The sequence below is a fragment of the Trachinotus anak genome, unplaced genomic scaffold, assembly GCF_046630095.1.
Source record: "Trachinotus anak isolate AG129_WGS33_773 ecotype Australia unplaced genomic scaffold, CSIRO_AGI_Tana_v1 ptg000016l, whole genome shotgun sequence".
In the NCBI taxonomy this organism is placed as follows: Eukaryota; Metazoa; Chordata; class Actinopteri; order Carangiformes; family Carangidae; genus Trachinotus; species Trachinotus anak.
The window spans coordinates 13,113,188-13,132,250 of NW_027273867.1; the positions used below are offsets into that span (position 1 = coordinate 13,113,188).

General features: G+C 42.4%; 1 protein-coding gene across 20 annotated transcripts in view; it reads right to left on the reverse strand.

Annotated features, from left to right (window-relative positions):
- Positions 1-19,063, reverse strand: part of clasp2 (cytoplasmic linker associated protein 2) — a 56,509-nt gene that overhangs the window by 2,446 nt on the left and 35,000 nt on the right. For 5 of the 20 annotated variants that reach the window (XM_071500090.1, XM_071500080.1, XM_071500076.1 and 2 more), the window contains 23 exons: positions 18,775-18,792; positions 17,893-17,994; positions 17,627-17,653; positions 16,609-16,635; positions 14,328-14,501; positions 13,890-13,934; positions 12,405-12,512; positions 12,038-12,100; positions 11,309-11,415; positions 11,130-11,153; positions 10,809-10,964; positions 10,156-10,247; positions 9,999-10,062; positions 8,213-8,376; positions 7,424-7,502; positions 5,202-5,345; positions 4,899-5,042; positions 4,649-4,755; positions 4,039-4,180; positions 1,170-1,365; positions 862-1,055; positions 638-766; positions 151-357 (listed from right to left, as the gene is read on the reverse strand). In XM_071500090.1, coding sequence (XP_071356191.1) covers positions 151-357; positions 638-766; positions 862-1,055; positions 1,170-1,365; positions 4,039-4,180; positions 4,649-4,755; positions 4,899-5,042; positions 5,202-5,345; positions 7,424-7,502; positions 8,213-8,376; positions 9,999-10,062; positions 10,156-10,247; positions 10,809-10,964; positions 11,130-11,153; positions 11,309-11,415; positions 12,038-12,100; positions 12,405-12,512; positions 13,890-13,934; positions 14,328-14,501; positions 16,609-16,635; positions 17,627-17,653; positions 17,893-17,994; positions 18,775-18,792 — 2,513 coding nt within the window. Of the gene's footprint in view, positions 1-150; positions 358-637; positions 767-861; positions 1,056-1,169; positions 1,366-4,038; positions 4,181-4,648; positions 4,756-4,898; positions 5,043-5,201; positions 5,346-7,423; positions 7,503-8,212; positions 8,377-9,200; positions 9,261-9,998; positions 10,063-10,155; positions 10,248-10,808; positions 10,965-11,129; positions 11,154-11,308; positions 11,416-12,037; positions 12,101-12,404; positions 12,513-13,889; positions 13,935-14,327; positions 14,502-16,608; positions 16,636-17,626; positions 17,654-17,892; positions 17,995-18,774; positions 18,793-19,063 lie in introns of all 20 variants that reach the window. The other 15 variants (XM_071500092.1, XM_071500079.1, XM_071500083.1 and 12 more) reach the window with 11 other exon arrangements.

Here is a 19,063-nt window from a genome sequence, read left to right on the forward strand (position 1 = left end):
TACAAAAAATAAGCCATGCATGGCCAAGCTTTACAGAAAATATAAACAGACCTTGTTAAAGACTGACATGGACCTAACTGGATCCATTATTTTCAACATCAAAACTAACAGTTATGTATTAAACATGTGAACTTTGTGTGTGTGTTTTACCTGTATGAGTCCCGGCACTATCTCAGGCAGCAGGCTGAACAGGCCCTCTCTGGGAATTCTCTCCACCACTTTGGTCTGCATCTTGATGGCAGCTAGGTTGATGGGGTAGTCAGCTGACTGGATGATGGGACACAACACCTTAATACACTGGTCTGGACTGATGGACAACGCCAACATGGCTGCTGTCTCCTCTGCTGCTCGAACCACCTGCAGAAACACAATCAAACATTACATTGATGTCATCCATGAATGATTTGGGTTGAAGTCACATTTTGTAGGTCAATTGTGCTAATCTGATGGAAATTTATTCCATTGAAATTGGTGAGTGTAACTGTTTGATGATCATGGAGCAGATAAACACAAGTTTTTGTTTATTTCGATCCATATATAACACAACTTTTGTTCCATCGCTTCATGCTCTGAAGTTCTCATCAAAAAAAACTGCTTTTAAGTGCCCTTAATTGTGTGTGTGTGTGGGTAAATATACCTCCTTGTGAGGGTCTTTGTGAGCCTCCAGGGCCTTCATGATGGTGAGCTCTGCGTAGTTCTTGAACCTCCAGGGCTGCTTGCTGAGAATCTCCCTCAGCACCCGCAGAGCCAGTGTTCGGATCACATGCTGGGAGAGTTAAAAAGATTCAAGTTTAAAAGACATGGTTTTGGCTTGGGCCTATTTGCACAGTGTTATTACAGGCTCAAAGTGAGTGTGGCTACCTCTCTGTCACCCATCGTCTCGAGCAGGAGCAGCAGGATGGTCTTGAAATGTTCATCCCACACCTGCAGGGTGTTTTCACGAATGAGCTTCAGCAGTTCACACAGCGCTGCCTTCCTCTCCTCTATGCGCTCATTGTGATTGGACAACTCCTTCAGCAGCTCGGCCACTAGCTCCGACTGGTCCAGGCTGCTATCTGTTAAGAGGCAATAGACAAGAAAACATCCTGTACCGTGATTGTATTATGTTCACATTGTATTTTTGTGCTGTAGAGAGTGTCTGTTTTTTCTGTGAAACTGTGTTTGTGTACCATCAGTGAGATGTTCAGAGTCGTCCAGGCTGGTGTCTTTGCGGCTGTGTTTAAAGGGAGAGTCAGAGAAGTGCTCGCGGGCACCTCGGGGGCTGGAGGAGAGCAGGGGGGTGTTGAGGAGGGAAGTCTTGTTGTCAAGAGCCATGCGGCCGCCATCCATCAAGTCTGACACTCTGCCGTCTGTCCCGCTGCCGCCCTGCAAGACATAACATCTAATGTTAGGGAGGTTTGGTCTTTATGGTCTTTACTTTCACATCTGTAGTTTGGTTCGTTTGTTCTGAAAAAAAAAAATATTATTCCACATGACTGACAGCAACTAATGCAGTATTTTACTGCTCCTGGTGTTCATCCTCTCCAGTGTCATATAAATAAATACATAGGTTGTGACTTTAATTATTTAAATTAACTTGACTAATATTGCTGTGTTAAGTTTCTACATTTAACTCCTTTTCACTGTCTTGTCTATCAGGGAAAATCACAGCACTCTGCATATTGTACAATCAAATGGTCACCAAGTCATCTTATATAATTACATATTGCTTAGAATTTAACTTCTCTTGACAGTTGATGGTCAGCAGATGGATTAAAATCTCATATCTGATATCACATAATCCTGTAGTTTGCTTCCACTCCACAAACAAACTAAACCAGAGTTCACATGCAGCAGTAGAGGTGTGAGGCATCCTAAACTGCTGGGCACTATCCTGTTTTCACATGGTACAGATGTTTATAAGACCAAGATGAATCGTTTCATTTTTCAGATTAATTCATCTGGATCACTGAAAATTTTGGGTTCTGTGTCCTTTCTTGATCATCATGTTGTTAAAAACAAGCCAGTGTTGCGAAAAGGATGATGCACTGTGAACCAGGTGAGGAGAAGAGCAGGGTGAAGGTGAGGAGGTTTATGGTGCTCTTGTTTCTGTTTATATTTACACTCAAACCACTAAATGTCAATATCTGAGTGGTGGTTTGATGAGTCAGGTGTACTGTGATTGGCAGGCTGATGACATGTGGGATGATTAGATTTCACATCCATCTCATGGGGTAAATGTCAGGGGGTCACACCTCTGTACTAGAGAACACCATGTCCTTAAGAAGGGGTCTGGGTTGGGAGGGACTGCAATTAGACCTGGCATGACGTCTGAAGTCATAAATTTGGACTGAATGAATGAAGTATAAGCACTTGTGAAAATATTAAAGAGGGAGGTTCCTGTAAAATCCTCTTAGTTTGACTTTTCAGCAGCCGGGTTTAGAAACAATTAACAGGATTTTATCAGTAGCTGTAGAGGATAAAGTTCACAGTCATTAGTCCCATAAACACTTCATGTGTGCTTCTCAGTTCTTACGCTACAAGGGGAGTGGTGGGACAGATCAGATGTCAGGGTGACTTACAGTACATGTAGGTAGATATGTTTGTGTGTGTTTTAGTTTTTGGAAGTCTCAGAAAACATGTTGTAAAACAGGACAATGTCTCAGAATCAAAATCCATCACCTTTTGTGCTCCAAATGAAATGTGTCTGTAGAATCGAGTATCAAAAACTGTTGCAGAGCAGAACTTGGCATAGAATACTTTGTCAGATCTTGTTTACATATTCTTTGAACACATATTTAAATCATTACTTTGACAATTTTATACTACTGTAATTGTATACTACTGCAAATGTCATGTGGCTGCTCGTGTTAAAACAAGATTTAACACTGCAGTTTGAAAAGTGTTTTTTAACAAAAAGGATTTAGAACCACCCTTCCCCCCAAAAAAGGCATTAAAAATGTTTTAGCATTGTACTAAAATAATAGCATAAAGCAGTATTTAAAAAAAAAAAAAAAAAAATTAATGAACCAATTAAGTGTTCAGTGTGAATAGCTCACAGTCATTCTTCATTGCTATAGCAACACTGAGCGACTGTATAGATCCTTCAGTGTACACAATCAGTGTCAATGCACACTGCTCCCTGCCTCCTGTTGCATAATGCTGCATAAAATAGTCCACAACAAAGAATCATAGTTGATTAGGTTTGTATTCACAGAAGGACTGCGCTCCCCACATCAATTACCCACCACATCCAATGACAAATCGCTACACACTTGCATACACACATGAACACATATATACACACACACACACACCTACCCCTTCCCTCATACACACACACACACACACACACACACACACACACACACACACACACACACACACACACACACACACACACACACACACACACACATACATATACACAAATACACATACGGAGCATCTAATGGTTAAGGACTATAGAGTGACCATAAATGTGGATAATGTTAGTTATTGTTATTGTTACTGTGGTTGTGTTTCTGTTGTTGTGTTGTTGTTGTTGTTTTTCCCCGTCTCTCCACTCCCATTTTCCTTTTCCCCATATTCTCTCTGTTTTCCTCTTCCTGTCCACTCTCATTCCTGATGCAGTCCGGTTGTCTTAATAAAGTTAAAATATGCAAAAGGACAGCGCTCTGAGAACAGCCTAAACATTAATATTTTTCTTTATTTACAAATTTCTTCTACACCTTGACTCTTTTCATGGGTCACAATGTTCAGACAAATTGGTCCCTTGGTAATTTTTCTCTTTCACACCATGACGCTGACGCAAGTTCGGCTGCTCACGCAATCATCTGTAAATGTTTCACTATTGTTCTCATTCAAGTAAGAAAACGTCATACCAAATGAAATATTACTTAAAACAAAACACATTATTAATAATTACAAAAACTTCCTTTGGACCATGAATATATTTTACAACAGCTCGAACAGTTCCATATCAGCTTTGAGAGATACCAATGTACAATTACATGCACACATCAGCACATACAGCTTCCCTTTGTCTACTTTACTCACCTCCTCTCCTTCCCGCCGTTGGACTGGGTCATTCATGTCTTCTTGGCTGCGGACGCTGAAGTTCTGGATGGCCTCAGTGACACCTTTCAGCGAGCTGTAGATGTCTTCTGAGTTCATGTTTTCTGTGTCATAGTCAAAAGCACTGCAAACATACAGGAAAGATGAGCAAAAATTACAGCTTACCCAAACTGTCCTGCTGAATATCACTCTCTATATGTACAGTATTTTATGTGGTATAATGTGTGGTGAGTTTTTGAGGAACACAATTTCTCTACTACACATTTAGATTAAATCTGGTTGTGATAAATGTGAAAAGTGGAACCAATCATTTCAAACTAGAAAAACTGCTCTGATTATATATAATAATTGTGCATCCTCACTCTAATATTTACATTGTTAATTAGAGACGTAGCTACAGAGGAACAATGAAGATTCTGGAGCAGACTCAGTGCAACAGTAGTTTAATTCATGAGAATCTGCAGATCTTTCTTTTTACTACTGTGCACGTCTTATCTTGTTTTCATGTTAATTTGTCAACGATTGATAGATGGATTACCCATTTTGATGGATTTTGGTGAGTGAAGGTGTAATTCAGACAAGCAGGTGCTACCTTGGTGAGGGGGTGTTCTGGGAGGTGTTGGTGGGGGAGGTGACTGGGCTGGACCAGCTGGCTGGAGATCGGGGGGTGTGGCGCGTCAGAGGGCTGCCCATTGGTGCCTGAGAAAGTGAGCAAAACAACAAGCTGAGACTAAGAAGTATAGCATTAATGTCACAGTATAATGTTTAACAACCTTGTGCGTCTCAACTAGTGACACAAATGAAACCCTTCAGTGAGCACTGTTGGAGTGTGTGTGGTTTACCTGTGCAGCGTTGCCAGTGTTTTTCAGATGGTTTTGAAGCAGCTTGGTGGCTCCGTCCTGAAATGTTTTGGGCAGAGCTGCCAGCAGCATGGTGAACTCTGGTGTGTTGAGCTGGAACAGGGCGATTAGCACCGACTGGGCTGCCTGGTAAACACAGAATACAAGACTTGTGAGAACCAAAGAGGGCAGTGATGCTTGCCGGTAACATGAGAATAAACAGTGGGAACGTTTTAAAGGGGCTTTTGATTTGGGAAATGTGCAATGTCTTAATTTGAAATCTGTGTCTGATGTTTGTGTCAGTACCTTTCTGACATCAGAGCTCTTGGGTTCAGTAGTCCAGGTGATGATGCGGGAGACAGCTAGCCGAGTCTCACTGGAGTTCACAAAATCCGGGGCCTCCATCTGTAACGTCAGGGTCTCGATGTACTTCAGAATAGCTACCTTCACCTGCAAGATAAACACACAAACACACACACACACACATTTATACAAACCATTAGATAACCTGGTCAGTAACACAGAAACTGCATGGCCAATATTCACCTGCAAATGCGTGAAAAGTAATAACACACACATACATGAACAGAACTACAAGCACACACATGAAAAAAAGTGACCACCAATGTTCACAGTCAGCATGTACAACCACAGCAGATTGTGCATCTCTTGTAGGTCTGAAAAATCAAATGATCTGATGAATCAGTGCGAGAAGATCAAATTGCATTCATGATCATGCTTTACAATGTGGAAAAACATATTGGTCAACATAAAAGTGATGACAAATGACAAAACAAAGGAACCAATAAATGCAAACATTCACCGCAGGCTCTGAAACGCCACGACAACTGAATCCTGCCCTGATTTTCCTCAATCGCCTTCTCCGTCTCTCTACAAATGCACCTCAACGACCAGAACTTCCTCCAAATCACTTAGCAGCATCGTGCGCGCCATATAATTGCTCCCCCCGGAGCGCACTGACCTGGGAGGACTGGCTCCAGGCTGTGGCCTGCTCGTCTAGAGAGCAGGCGTGGCGGCGCGCTCTGGGGGGGAACAATTTTACCCCGGACCCTCCCCTGCCTCGCCCTCGCCCGCAACACGAGCTCCATACAGGCTTCAGAGAGAGAGAGGAGAAGCACCGCGTCAATCAACGGAGAGAGACAGGGAGATGAGGACAGGGAAGGGTGGGGGGGAGACAAGAGAAGAAAAGGAAGAGGAGGGAGGGATGATGCAGGGTTTAAGAAGAAGGAGAAGATTGGAAAGTAGGCTCGGGCGGTAGTGTAATTTTATCATACTGAAAATCTAGCAATACACAATGCCATTGTTTAGATCACATGATGGCAGCAAAGGGTTGTAATACCTAGTATGCCAACATCAACTGATGGTTTAGGAAGCTTCATGCAGCAGTTTATAGGCTGGATAATGTCTGCTACACTGCAGAAATGCTCAACATTAACATCCTTATAATGTCTACATTACACTTTTATCATGGTTGAAAGGAAACTTTGTGATTTTCTGGAAATTTAATTGAGACATTGTTGATAGAGAAAGTAATCAGATGATAAGGTTGGTCTCTGGCCTGCATATCAGATATATCCTGGTACTTCATCACGTTTCTAAAAATCTGAACAATGTGTTCGGACTTTTAAGTTTCTTAAGGCCACAGAAGAGGTCAGTGTTTCATGACATGCTTTAAGCAACCACTTCTTATAGCACGAAATTCCACCAAATTTTCTAAGTACAACTGAGATGAATAATATATGGTCATAACGAGCTTCCTCTTTAATGACAGAGGGGTCGACACAGCAGTGAAATTTTGCCATATCAAATTAAATGTGACATAAATCTTGAGGAAAATTACATTTGTGGCGGAGTAATTGTGAAATTGTGATGCTGATATTATCCTTTCATTGCCCAAGTCTAGTTGCAAGGAAGAGAAGCAGAGTGATAAGGAGGAGAGACAGGATGTATGAAGAATAGGGTTAAACATCGAGCAGGAAAAGGTGTGGGAGGAGGCAGACAGAAAGATAAAAGGATAAGAAGGGCGAGGAGTGAGGGATGAATTTGCAGAAACTGAGGGGAAGGGAAGGTAGAGGGCATAGGTAGAGGAAGTGAGGTTAGAAGTTGGTCTAACAGAAGGGTTAGTGAGCCAGAGGGAGGAGGAGCAAGGAAAAGGAGTTAGAGGAAGAGAGCTTGAAGGGAGTGTCCACACTGGCAGAGCAAAAAGCTTGTGGAGTGAGTAGATAAATCGCTTTCCAATCACAGCCCAGGATTCAGGGTTTTGTGGGGTTTGGGAGGCGGAGCCAGCATGGGCAGGTATGAGGTCATGTCAGTACAGGAGTTACCATAGTTACAGCATCCCTGATTTTCCAGCCTTATGTCCATCCTTCCCATCCTTCCCATCCACCCCCTCATTTAGTCAGACCTTCACATGCTCAGCTTTCTTTCTCTCTCACACACACACACACACACACACACACAAACAAACAAACACAAACAAACAAACATTAAATTAACTTGTCATTTACCTTGAGGTTGGGCGTCTGTGTCTGGTCGACAGTAAACCTCATGAGGATAGTAAACTGTAGGTCGTTGGGGAAAGACTCTCTGCAAGTGAAAACAGAAATACACATTATCGTTTCAGAGTGTACATGACTACACCTCTGAGCAAAGCTGTCTTGACAGGTTAAGATAAATTACTCTATCACTACAAAAACTACCATGTGTCTATGCGTAAAAACACAAGAGAGAAGGAAGCATTGCTCCTCAGAGGTCTATTCTTTTATATGTACACCACTGTGCAAATGTTTTAGGCACTTTACATGTTTAGAGTCTTCACAGAGGCTTCTGATTGGTCCCAGATTCATTCTACAGCATGACAACAACCCAGAGTATAGAGACAGAGTCATAAAGAATTAACTTCAGTGACAAGAAAAACAAGCAGTCCTGCAACAGATGGTCTGATCCCCACAGAGCTCTGATCTCGATATCATGGAGTCACTCTCTGAGGTTACATGGAGACACAGAGACAGCCAACACAAGAACTGTGGCAAGTTCTCTAAGATACTTGGAACAAGCTACCTGCCATGTGGTTTTAAAGGCAAAAGGGTGGTCACACTAAATATCACACTGAATGCACTTTACACAAAGTAAATGTTATATTTAGTGGGAAAAGGAAAAACTATTAAAGCCATTATTTTTGAGAGCACCTTCACTTTTGCACACTACTGTACATATAACAAATACTCTCAGGGCAAATAAGTGGGTCAAACACTTATATGCCATAATGTCAGTCTGTGTGAGAGTGTGACACCCACCGTGTGACATCCAGGGCTTTCTGAACTTTGGCCTGTACGGAGCCCAGCAGGTCAGCTCCCATCTTCTTCAGCAGCTGTGTGAGCAGGACAAACAACCAGTCTTGCAGGTCGTCCTTGTGGACCAGGATGAAGTCTACGAGCGTCTCCAGGAACATGCTGAATACCTAGAAGCACAGACACACTGTTGGGGTCAGACACAGCAAATTAATCAGTAAACAATTCCTATTTTTCATGCACATGCATGCATACAAGTACTCCTGCATACACAGAATACAGATTATTCTGTTGAAGAGGTGCACTGTGAGAGCAGCATTAGTTCCCATTGTGAAGTTAGTGGTTATTCACTCATCACTGCAGCAACCCACTTTCATCCCCAATCACCAATTAGACTTAAATCACCCAAATTAATAAGAGTATTAATTTTAAAAAACAACCACAATGAGACAGCAAACAACTCGACAGGAATTAGTTAACACCAATCAGGCTGTGTTGTGTCCATCTCTACATGCCATGGTTGATTTCAGCAGGACAGTGTAGTTACAAGTAACACTGTGTGAGGTAGGTTAGTGAGTGTTACACTGTTGCCACAGTAAGTGATTACCCAATCAGATTAATGAAGCACACTTTCATTCAAACACAAACTTTAAGTACAGTAACACTGACTGGACAAACTTACTCTCTACAGAGAGTTCCACAGTGGGGGGGGCATGGGGGAGAGAGAGACACATCTGTTAGCATCCTGACAAAGAATGTGCTCAGCTTGTGAGAGTAAACTCATGATCTTCACTTTCAACACAAAACCTGCAAAGAAACTTAAAGTATCTTTAACCAGGTAAGAGTCATAGAGTGAAAAATCTGAGGAGATGTTGTGTGCACACTAGTAAAAAGAAATCAAAATAGAGAAACATGGGAGATGAGAAAGAAGAAGTGGGAGTACTGTGGGAAAAGAGATAAAGGCAGGAGAGAGATTCATGGTGAGATGCAGTACCTTGAAGGAGGCTGAGCTTATACCGGATTCTGCCGTGCCGTACACCCTGCCGGAGTCTCGCTGAAATTCATCAAATCGTCAAACGTCAAACGTGGGGGAAAGGGAGAAGCTCACACACCTTACGACATGTGTGAGGCGACGCGCACTCAAAAATGCCGAAAGACAAGTGGCAGTGTTAGGGAGGGCGAACCGCAGCTGGTTAGTCAGAGAGAAGAGCTGGCAGCCCAAACACTTGTGCGCATGTGTGTATGTTTGTGTGCATCTGTGAGTACATGTGCGGTCGGTGTTTTGTCGCTTCAGACTGCAGGTGGGGAGGAGAAAGACAGGGGAGTGCCAGTGAATGCAGTGAGCACAGCCAGCGGTTTGGCTGCTGAACAGTGATAGAGCAATCCCACAGGACGGCGGAGAGTGTGAGGTCACACGCAGACTCAGGCGTGACATGCCGTTAGAGGACAGTCTGTCGTACGCTCTGCATGCCTGTGTTTATGTTTGAGTGTGTATTTACGTGTGTGTGTAGAAGACAGTTTAACCTGTTTATCCCGACTTTTAGCTCTGAACTTATTTATGTGACTATATTTAACACCAGTGACTGGTGATATGTGTCTGTGTGTGTTAACAAACAAAAATGTAATAACTCCCTTGTTTTGGCAGAATCCGGTACAGTGAAGGATGGTGGGATAAACAAAGTATTAAAAACCCAAAGTAAAATCAAAGTGGGTGAATAATGAATGGTGCCATGACAGTGTAAATGAGTGCTGTGTGTCTTTGTGTGAGTACTTGCGCTACATGCAGTCATACCTTACTGTGAGGGTCTGCAAACATCCTGGTGAAGATTTCACACAGTCTCTTCAACTCTACCCGACTGGAGATAAAAAGCAAAGTTAGATTAAAAAATAAAAACAAATTAACAATCAATTTATAATGTGAAGATAAATTTGCCTCTTGCGTGACCGACCTGAGGGTGCGTTGGTTCTTAAGTAGTGCTTGAAGGCCTAACAGACCCTCCTTCCTCTCAGACCAGTTGGCACTGGCACAGCGGTTCAGCACCTGTAAGAACCACAGACATATAAGGCCTGTTGAGACTTCTATATACAGGCACAAGCAAAGTGACGATACTGAAATAAACTGATTAGGGCCTTTCTGTTTTTTTTTTTAGATTTAAGGGAGGGAAACAGTTAAGCCAGTACATGTATAGAAGTGAACTGGACCTTAAAATCAAAAACTGCATCAATCTCAGGGATCCAGTTCCTGCATTAGTGGCACTAGTTTCCTCACTGCAAAGTTGTTGTGCTCAAAATCAATTGCAGTCCAGATTTCACTCACTTGTAACCAAACGTGTCTTTTTATAGATAAATCATATTTATTGAGCAAATTCTTTAACTCTGTGCAGGGCAAAGTGGACATTTCAATATGTAACAAACTTAACAAAACCTGATATGTACAGTATGTCATATGTACAACAATATGTGGTATGACTGGCAGTATAGCATTTTCTGAAAGCCACAGCAGGCAAGAGCAGTGGAGGAAGCTGCCTGGACTGAAGCTCATAGTTCGGCCCAACGTCTGTCTGGTTCAGAGTTTTCTGCTGTGCTGCTGTTTGTTGCGAACCTCAGCCACATCCTCTGTCTGTCTCATGTAGGTTGGGATGGCTCCTCCATTTCGGGAGCTGTAGGACCTTTCTGAACAGGCGCTGGATGCGTCACTGTTAGCGTCATCATCAGAGTACATGCTGTAGTTCTCATACCGCCGCCGTGCTGGCTTCTTCTGCAGGTGGAACAGAAAGGGCATGAAATTAAACTGAAATTAAAACATGAGTAATAAATGGCACGAGAAGAAAACATGCACTTAAACAACACACACACACACAAAACAACCAAAAACCCACAAACACACACAACACACAAGTAGGAGGCAGGAGAAGAAGCTGACCTTGGACCGCATGTCTCCCAACAGCTGACAGCGTTAAACAGAGGTAGAATCAGGGGTTAGTTAACACACAGACACATTCCAGGAGGTGCAAGCTGCACATGCTGACAGCTAACTGGAATGTGCACAGTTTCTGTGTGTTTATTATGTCCATGTGTTGGATAGTGCATGTGTTTTCATACCAATGCATCTGCAAGAGCCTCTTCTACGTCTGAGCCTGTGTTGAGGACCCTCATGGCACTGACAGAAGAAGAGAGACGACTGGATTGACTGATGCCAAAACCCGATCCTGAAGAGATAGAGAGAGAAAGCCGGAGAGATAGACAGGAGGATAGGAGGGGACACATGTTAAAAAACTTCAAAATAAAAGGTTTATGTTCGCCAAGTTTCTCCCCACTGATCCTCTGTCTCTCACTTGTCCAATGACATTTCACTGTCCAAGTATCTCACTCTCATCTTCCATTCTCTGACATTTACTCGACTCACACACAGTACATTTCCCATGAGCCAACCCTGTAAGTTGATGTGATGACCTGTTAGGTGACATTGCAGGTGCCATTGAGGGGAGACAGTATGATTGACATAAAATGCAGGAGAACGCATTGGTGTCCCCAAAGAGCGGGGGCAGAGCTAAATAAAGAAAACAAATGGGCTCTGGTGAAACGGGCAGAATGGTTGTCAACTGGCAACTGAACGGGCGGAAGCATGCGATTCCACAGGAAGGTTCGACATCCTGCAGCAGAATGTAAAAATAAAAACAACTGAGGCTGATGGGCAAGAAAAGAAACACGATGACAAAAAATACAGGAGAGGATACGTGGCACGAAAGAACAAAAAGAAAACGGAGCGAACAAAAATCAAGGCGGAGTGGGTGGGTGAGGTACGGAGAAATAGTTGTACTCAGCCTTCACCTGCAGCCCCAAAAGCATCAGGTGTGTGGAGAGCTCCGGTGGAGCGAGAGTAGCTCCGCGTTGCTGCAACCAAAATTAAAAACACACATACAGAATTTAACATTCGCGCACACACATACGACAAACACACACAACCCTCACACTGATCGAGCAGGGTGTGAGAGTAGAAAGAACGGCTGAAAAACATGCAAACACATGCAAGTGAATCACCCTCAACTTTTTAAATTGTTGAGATTCTTATAAGTTTAGTTAGATACTGAATTAAAATTTAAGTCTTAAGTCGATTTTTTTCTTCTTCTTTGATGTCTTACTCATCCTGATTTTACAACTGATCTCTCCTGGGTATCGGTCCACCACTGCTACTCACCAAGGGGTGTGAAGGAGCGTACGGGGCTGGTGTCCCGGCTGCTCTCCCTGCTGGCCTCTCTGCTGCAGCCCTGACTCATACTGGGCCGAGGGATACGACTGCCCCGAGCTAACATCACCCGGGTTACAACGCCACACCGCGGCAGAGGAAAGGAGGCAGAGGGGGAAAAAGGGAAAGAAAGAGTAGCAGAGGGAAGAACAGTGGTTTTAAGAACACAAAAGAGAAGGGACATAAAGAAGACCACAAAAAGACAAAGAAGAAAGACAAACATGAGCAGTGACAAAGAACAGAGAGAGGAAGATACACGGACAAAGACAAATACGACAATGGAGATCAGAGTGACAAACTGACAGAAACAAGAGAGAAAATGAGCACAGGTCAACCGGCCCTGAAGGAGCATCTCAACAGACTTTAGTCACTTATTTTCCTGATTTCCAAGCAAAAACAAGAAGTCACCTCAGAAGACCAAGAATAGGTCTGCATCTAACAATTATTTTCACATACAAATATTATTTTCATAAGTAGGGCTGCCACTAGTGATTGTTTTCATTATTGATGTCATTTTGTCTTTAGAATGTCATAAAAAGACAGTGAAACAAGACTGGGTCAAAGGAGGGAAACGGCAACACTAGGCCGGCCGTTCAATGGCACAACTTCATGACACATTCGGCTGAACAGTGGTGTAACCTGATCACTCACTCAACCATGAAGATTTGCGTTTTTAGTGCTGGCCCTGTTGTTGTAGTCCAGCCAAAAATTACTGAAATGACAGTCGATTGTCAAAATCGCAGCAGACTTTCTGTTAATTGACTAATTTGTAACGAAGGATCCATCCTTAAATAGTTTTAGCTCTAGATGAGATGCACCTGTCAGGAGCACAGGACTGCTGGACTCACACTTAAATAAAACAAAGTGCGATATTCACATACACTCAGGCACACACAGAAAAGAAAAGGGAGTGATTTGAGATGGATTTGAGAAAACTTTGAGGGGGTGGGCGAGGGGAGGATCTGCGTTTTCATCCAGTAGCACTGCAATCAACTTCACCGTTGCTTTGTTCATCAGCCAGTCAGGGTTAATCACAGCCTACAAAAGAGCTACAGAGCCCTGATGAAGCTTTGCTGATCCTGCGACAACGTTCGTTCATCAGCCACTAACAGGTTAGTACAGAGAAGGAGGAGGTATGTTCAAAATGCGCGGACGTCGGCTGATCACGGGCACCCGTCACCACAACAACACAGCCATGAAGTCAGAGACAGGTTAGAGAGATGGGCTCTATGAAGCTGAGGCGGGGAGCTACTGCTGGATGGAGGGATGTGGACGGCGGGAGAGATTATGAGATTTGTAGTAATGGATGGGGATAAATAATGAGGTACGGAGGGATGGAGGGATGATTTAAATGAGGAGAGAAAGTGAGGATGAGAGTATACAGATTGAGGTGGAGAGACGAATGGCACGGTGGTCTGGTCGAGGTCGGAGCCTTACCTCCTCTACTCGCTCCGTTGTAGATGGAACTAATGCTGGAAGGAGCTAGAGGACAGAAGCAAAGAGAAGGGGAAAGGGAGGACAGGGAGAGGAGCAGAGGAGGAGAGGAGGAAGAGGTGGGCAGGGAGTCGGAGGGACAAAAGAGTTGAGATCCAAGGGTTTATCAGCGATCGAGTGTGGTATATAATAATAACCTTTTAAGGTTATTATTGAGTGTCCAGGGCAAACATTTAGATGAGTCATTGGTCAACTGAGGTTATAAAAACAAGGCATCATTAAACCTTTGAACAGATTTTATATAACTCACGCAAGATAAAAGTAAAGGGAATAACTTTATTAGGCCAGTTGTAATGAAATAAATCAAACCAAATTCCAACAAAAATTCCATAAAAAAAGACTTTAAGCTTCCCTTTATGAAACAGTTTCATTTTTACTTACCAACAGACAGGCGGGTGGGGGAAGAGTCTCTGGAGCAGCCCTGGCTGCGGGGGATGCGGCTGCGCCTGTGTCCGTCCCCAGTGGACCCAGCCAGCACCCTGTGGGCCCCCGAGCTCATGGTGCTCAGCGCCGTACTGGTCAGCACACGACCAGGGGAGCCACTCCGACTGCCGGCTTCAGAGGACGCACAGAGAGAAGAGGACGAAACACAAAGAAGGGGAGAAAGTGAAGTCAGAGCCACAATCAGGCAGTAGGTGGCATTTCACAATGAAAGCTGTACAAAAACTGAGCCAGTCGCCCTCTGATTTGAGTGTACACAGTTTTGGATACACACAATTGACAAAGACAGGACAGCTGCTACTGTCCTTCATTTACTGTTTCCAAGCACCTTTTGGTAAATGTTGCAACACACAGTGTAGTAAAAATAGACAGAACTTAACAGCAAACTCTGGTGTTTGATGTGATTGGAAAAAGGATTCTTGGGGCTAGGAGAGTTGAAAACCACAATAAGAGAAAAGTAAATTTTACAGTGAAAAATTAGTTTAGATTTTAGATTAGTTTAGAAGTGTTGAAGCAAAAACCTTCATATAAATAAATACCAAAATAAATAACGTGACATTCTGACAATGTGTTCATGATTTTACAGACAGCTCCCGTCTTTTTAAACATACAGGCAAATAATACAGATGTTTTGTGCAAAATGAGAACATCTGGTAACAGAGGTCTCAGTTTCTCCTCCCCATGACATCCTAACTCCAAGTGCAAAGCCCACAGTGGATCTTTTCCTACAGCAAATCACATTACTATCAACCTGAAGACAAACAGTTGAGGAGAAACTGCTCTGCACTGTTGAATATTAAGTGTGTGAACAGACTTTTGGGGAACAAGCTCCAGTGCTCGACACATGAAGCTGGACCTGAACTCATTCAACATAAGCACAGAACAGACTGTCTTGCACTCTCTTTCTCTCACGGACACACAAAAACTAAGGTCACACACACTCAACACACAAACAGTATTTTTCTATGTACTAGTACGTAGGGACACAGAGCTAAAGACATCTATCAGAATGACAAGAAAAAGCTAACTAGGGATTGTCCAGGTATTTTGAGGGAATATTAAAACAACATATAATGTAACTTTATTGATATACAACAGATGGTAATTTATTGAATTCATATTTTATCATGTTAGGAATATTTGAAACTATCTGATTCTCTGATGACCCTCAGTTAGTCTTTATTGCTATCTTTCCCAGTCAGCACTCCTTTCCTTTCTCCCCCTTACATTTACAGATACATGAAGTCCACAATGACACAGCTAAATTATTTTAAAGTTACTACAACATTCTTTTTATTCCTGTTTACATTACTAAACAATCCTATCCTGACATTTTCATAACCATTAGGTTAAGATGGTGCACTGAGTAAAAAGTACATACAAAGCAAAAATAGAAAATGTATAGGCTTGACTTCCAAAAATACATCTTCTGGGTGACTGAATTCCATCGGGGAAAGGAATGAGTCCTTTTAACAGGTAAAACATGTTTATTTCTGAGTTCCCAACCTTTGTTTCTATACATTTACCAAGACTAGGAAAAGAGAACATATTACACCAGTATTAGCCAGCCAGTTTTAATTTAAATTAACTTTCATTTGAGACGGCTTTTATATTTTTTTAATGGTTTTTATAACTTAAAACTGCTTTTATTACTGTGAGTTGTTTTTTATTACTACTGTCATTTCTTTCATCTATGATCTTATTTCTTCTTACTCTCCCAGGATGTTATTGGCTTATTGTCTTTTATTGCTTTAATGTGTCCTGTCTTTAAGTATCTGTCATTTTGTTTTTAATACTTCTTCTTGTAAAGCAGTTTGAGCTCCAATTCATGTTACAAAATGAGCTATATACATAAAGTTAATTATTATTATTATAATTATTATTATTATTGTCATTATTATTATTATTATAATTATTTTTGAGGATCTCCTTTCACAGTGTAACTCCATTTGCCTCTTTCATTCTGGAGAATATACTTCAGCAACATCCAGGCACACATAAGAGTGCAGAAACATGAGCCTCCCAAAGCAGTGTGTTTAGCATGATCATAGAACAGCCATGTTAACAGTCTGTGCCTACAAGTCCCAGCATGCCTCAGCCAGTGGGAGGAACTGAAGTGACCTGTCTGGGTGCACGTGAAGGAAGGGGGGAGTCAGAGCAACAGGGGAAAGGCAGTCAAGATAAAGAGAGCAGGTAAAAAGAAGTAGCGTTGTAATCTTACCACCAACTGGGGTAGCAGACTGAGATCCTGAGCCATTAAGCCCATTGGTTGGGAGGAGGGGGAAAGCAGAGGCGAGGGGGAAGGAACAGCAGATTAAACCAGATGAATTATGGGGTGTTAGCGCAAAATAAGCGTCATGGGAATTAAAACACAGAGTACGATGGGAGCGCATCCTGGTGTTCCATACCAAGAATGAAGGCAAAGCTGAAGCACTTTGATTAAATAAATCCATTTATTAAAGAGAAAACATGTATTGAAGATGTATCGCTAAAACAAACGCACACACTGAACCAGCTGCAGACGATGGCCTGGGACAAGCAGTGCATGTTCAGACAGCTGATATATAGAAATGAAGCGAAGCCTGTTCACAATGAGAGAAAAAATACTTAAAAGAAAATATGCTCAAAAACACCCACACACACTCTCTCACACACACAAATAGAAATTATTCTAACCCTCTGTGCAGCTGCCATTTCCTCTATGTTAATCTGTGGTTCTGAGATTCAGGTTTTGAACTCTTCATCAGACAACTTGCATTTGGTCTTTTATCCAAATGTCCAGATCTGATCGGTGCAATGGGCTGTGGTCCAATCACTTTGCACTTTTAAACTAGTCTCCTCGCCAGCCGCAAGCACCATATTATCAGCAAGTCTTCATAGAAAGCAGGTACAATCACATCTGCTTTTGTGTAGCAATAGTGTAGTTAGCTCAGTGGCTTGTGTTACACTTCTTACAGTATATGAGTATTTTAAATAACTTGGATGACAGCCAGAGCCAGGCTAGAGCAGCAGAAATAAACTGTCCACCACACCATCCTCAGTGATGAGACACAGCATGCAGAGAAAAAAACAAACAAACACACAAATCATCACACATACATACACACACGCACGCACGCTCAATCCTGTTTACACAAAACACCTAGATTAAAATGAGAGCAATAGCGGGTGGGCCACCATTCCCACTGTGGTACACAGAAAGACACATACACACTGACTCTGACACACAAACAAAATACCTGGTGTGCAATCGGATTCGTCGGAACCTGAAGGCACAAAAACATTTACATGGAGCTTATCGTCACCGTGAAGGCAACACGTGAAGAAACTCCACAATACGAGCCTGAGAAACTACAACCACACACTCCGAGGAACCTCACACGCTCGTACACCAGTTCTGTTGTTGTGCATGTGATGTTGTGAGTGGACTTCATTACCAGGATGTTTCACAAAGAACTGGGTTCAAGTCATGTTGTGTGTTTGGGGGGTGTGAGGGGGTACATACGTTGTGACTGGGAGACCATCTTGGTGCGGCTACGTCCTCGTGAGTCCACCTGGCTGGACACGCTGCTGGCAGTGGAAAGTGGCTGCTTGGTACGTACACGACCTGCACGTATGCAGAGGGAAAGCGGTAAAAATACACACAAACACAGGGGACTCCTTAGACGAACACATCTCTCACAAACTGTTTGCAGCCCAGAATCTAAGAAGCTACTAAAGATGATAAAAAGCAACTAATGCTGGAAGCTGAATTATCAGATCCTAAACTGGACACTTCAGTCAGCCAGGTGCACACACAGATAAATACACCAGGGATGCTTCAGTGGATTAGAAACTAGTCTTAGTAAGAATCTGAAACTAGTTATAAGCCAAACAGTTATCCATCTTTCAGTATTTGATGAAACTGGCAACTATTTGCAGCATTTATGAGTAAATGAGTGGATGAGATGTTATTGCAGCTGCAATGAACAAATATTTTCACTTTGGATAGAAATGTAGATTAGTTTCCTGATCAACTTCCCGAAAAATTGCTGAACTCATTAATCAATTATCAAAATAGTTGCCAGTTATCTTTCTGTTGTTGCTGCACTAAGCAGTGAATCATTTCAACTTAAAAAGCAACCTACTTCATTACCACTTTTCACTTTAGCCTATGCAGTGCATCACCTGATCCACTTTCTGTTTACATTAAGCCATTCCTCTATTCAAATACTGGGTCACATGAACCACTGAGAAAACAATCAATGATATAATGGAATTGCACAATTAAGGATGGATCTGTGATTGTAAATTTAAAGATTTACAAACTCAGGATGTCGAATAAAACGTTCATACTAGAACATCCCTAAAAAGCGAGGACAAACACATCCACTAACTACAATCTTACCATTATCTGACCTGGTCCCTACAGACAGACAAAGGAGGAGCATGTTGTAAATATCACATTTTCAACTAATATGTATCACACATCCTATGTATCCTTGTAAAACTGAATGATACAGTGTAATGCAGGTGTTGACTCAAAATAAGATAAAATGTTAGTAAAGCATAAGATGATCTTATCAGTGTAATTAATTAGCTTCATGATGTGACGAGTGGGACAGTGATACAAATGAGGTTTGAATGTAAGGTTGACAGCAGGGGGCGCTGTGGCCACACACTGCAATAAAAGGAGG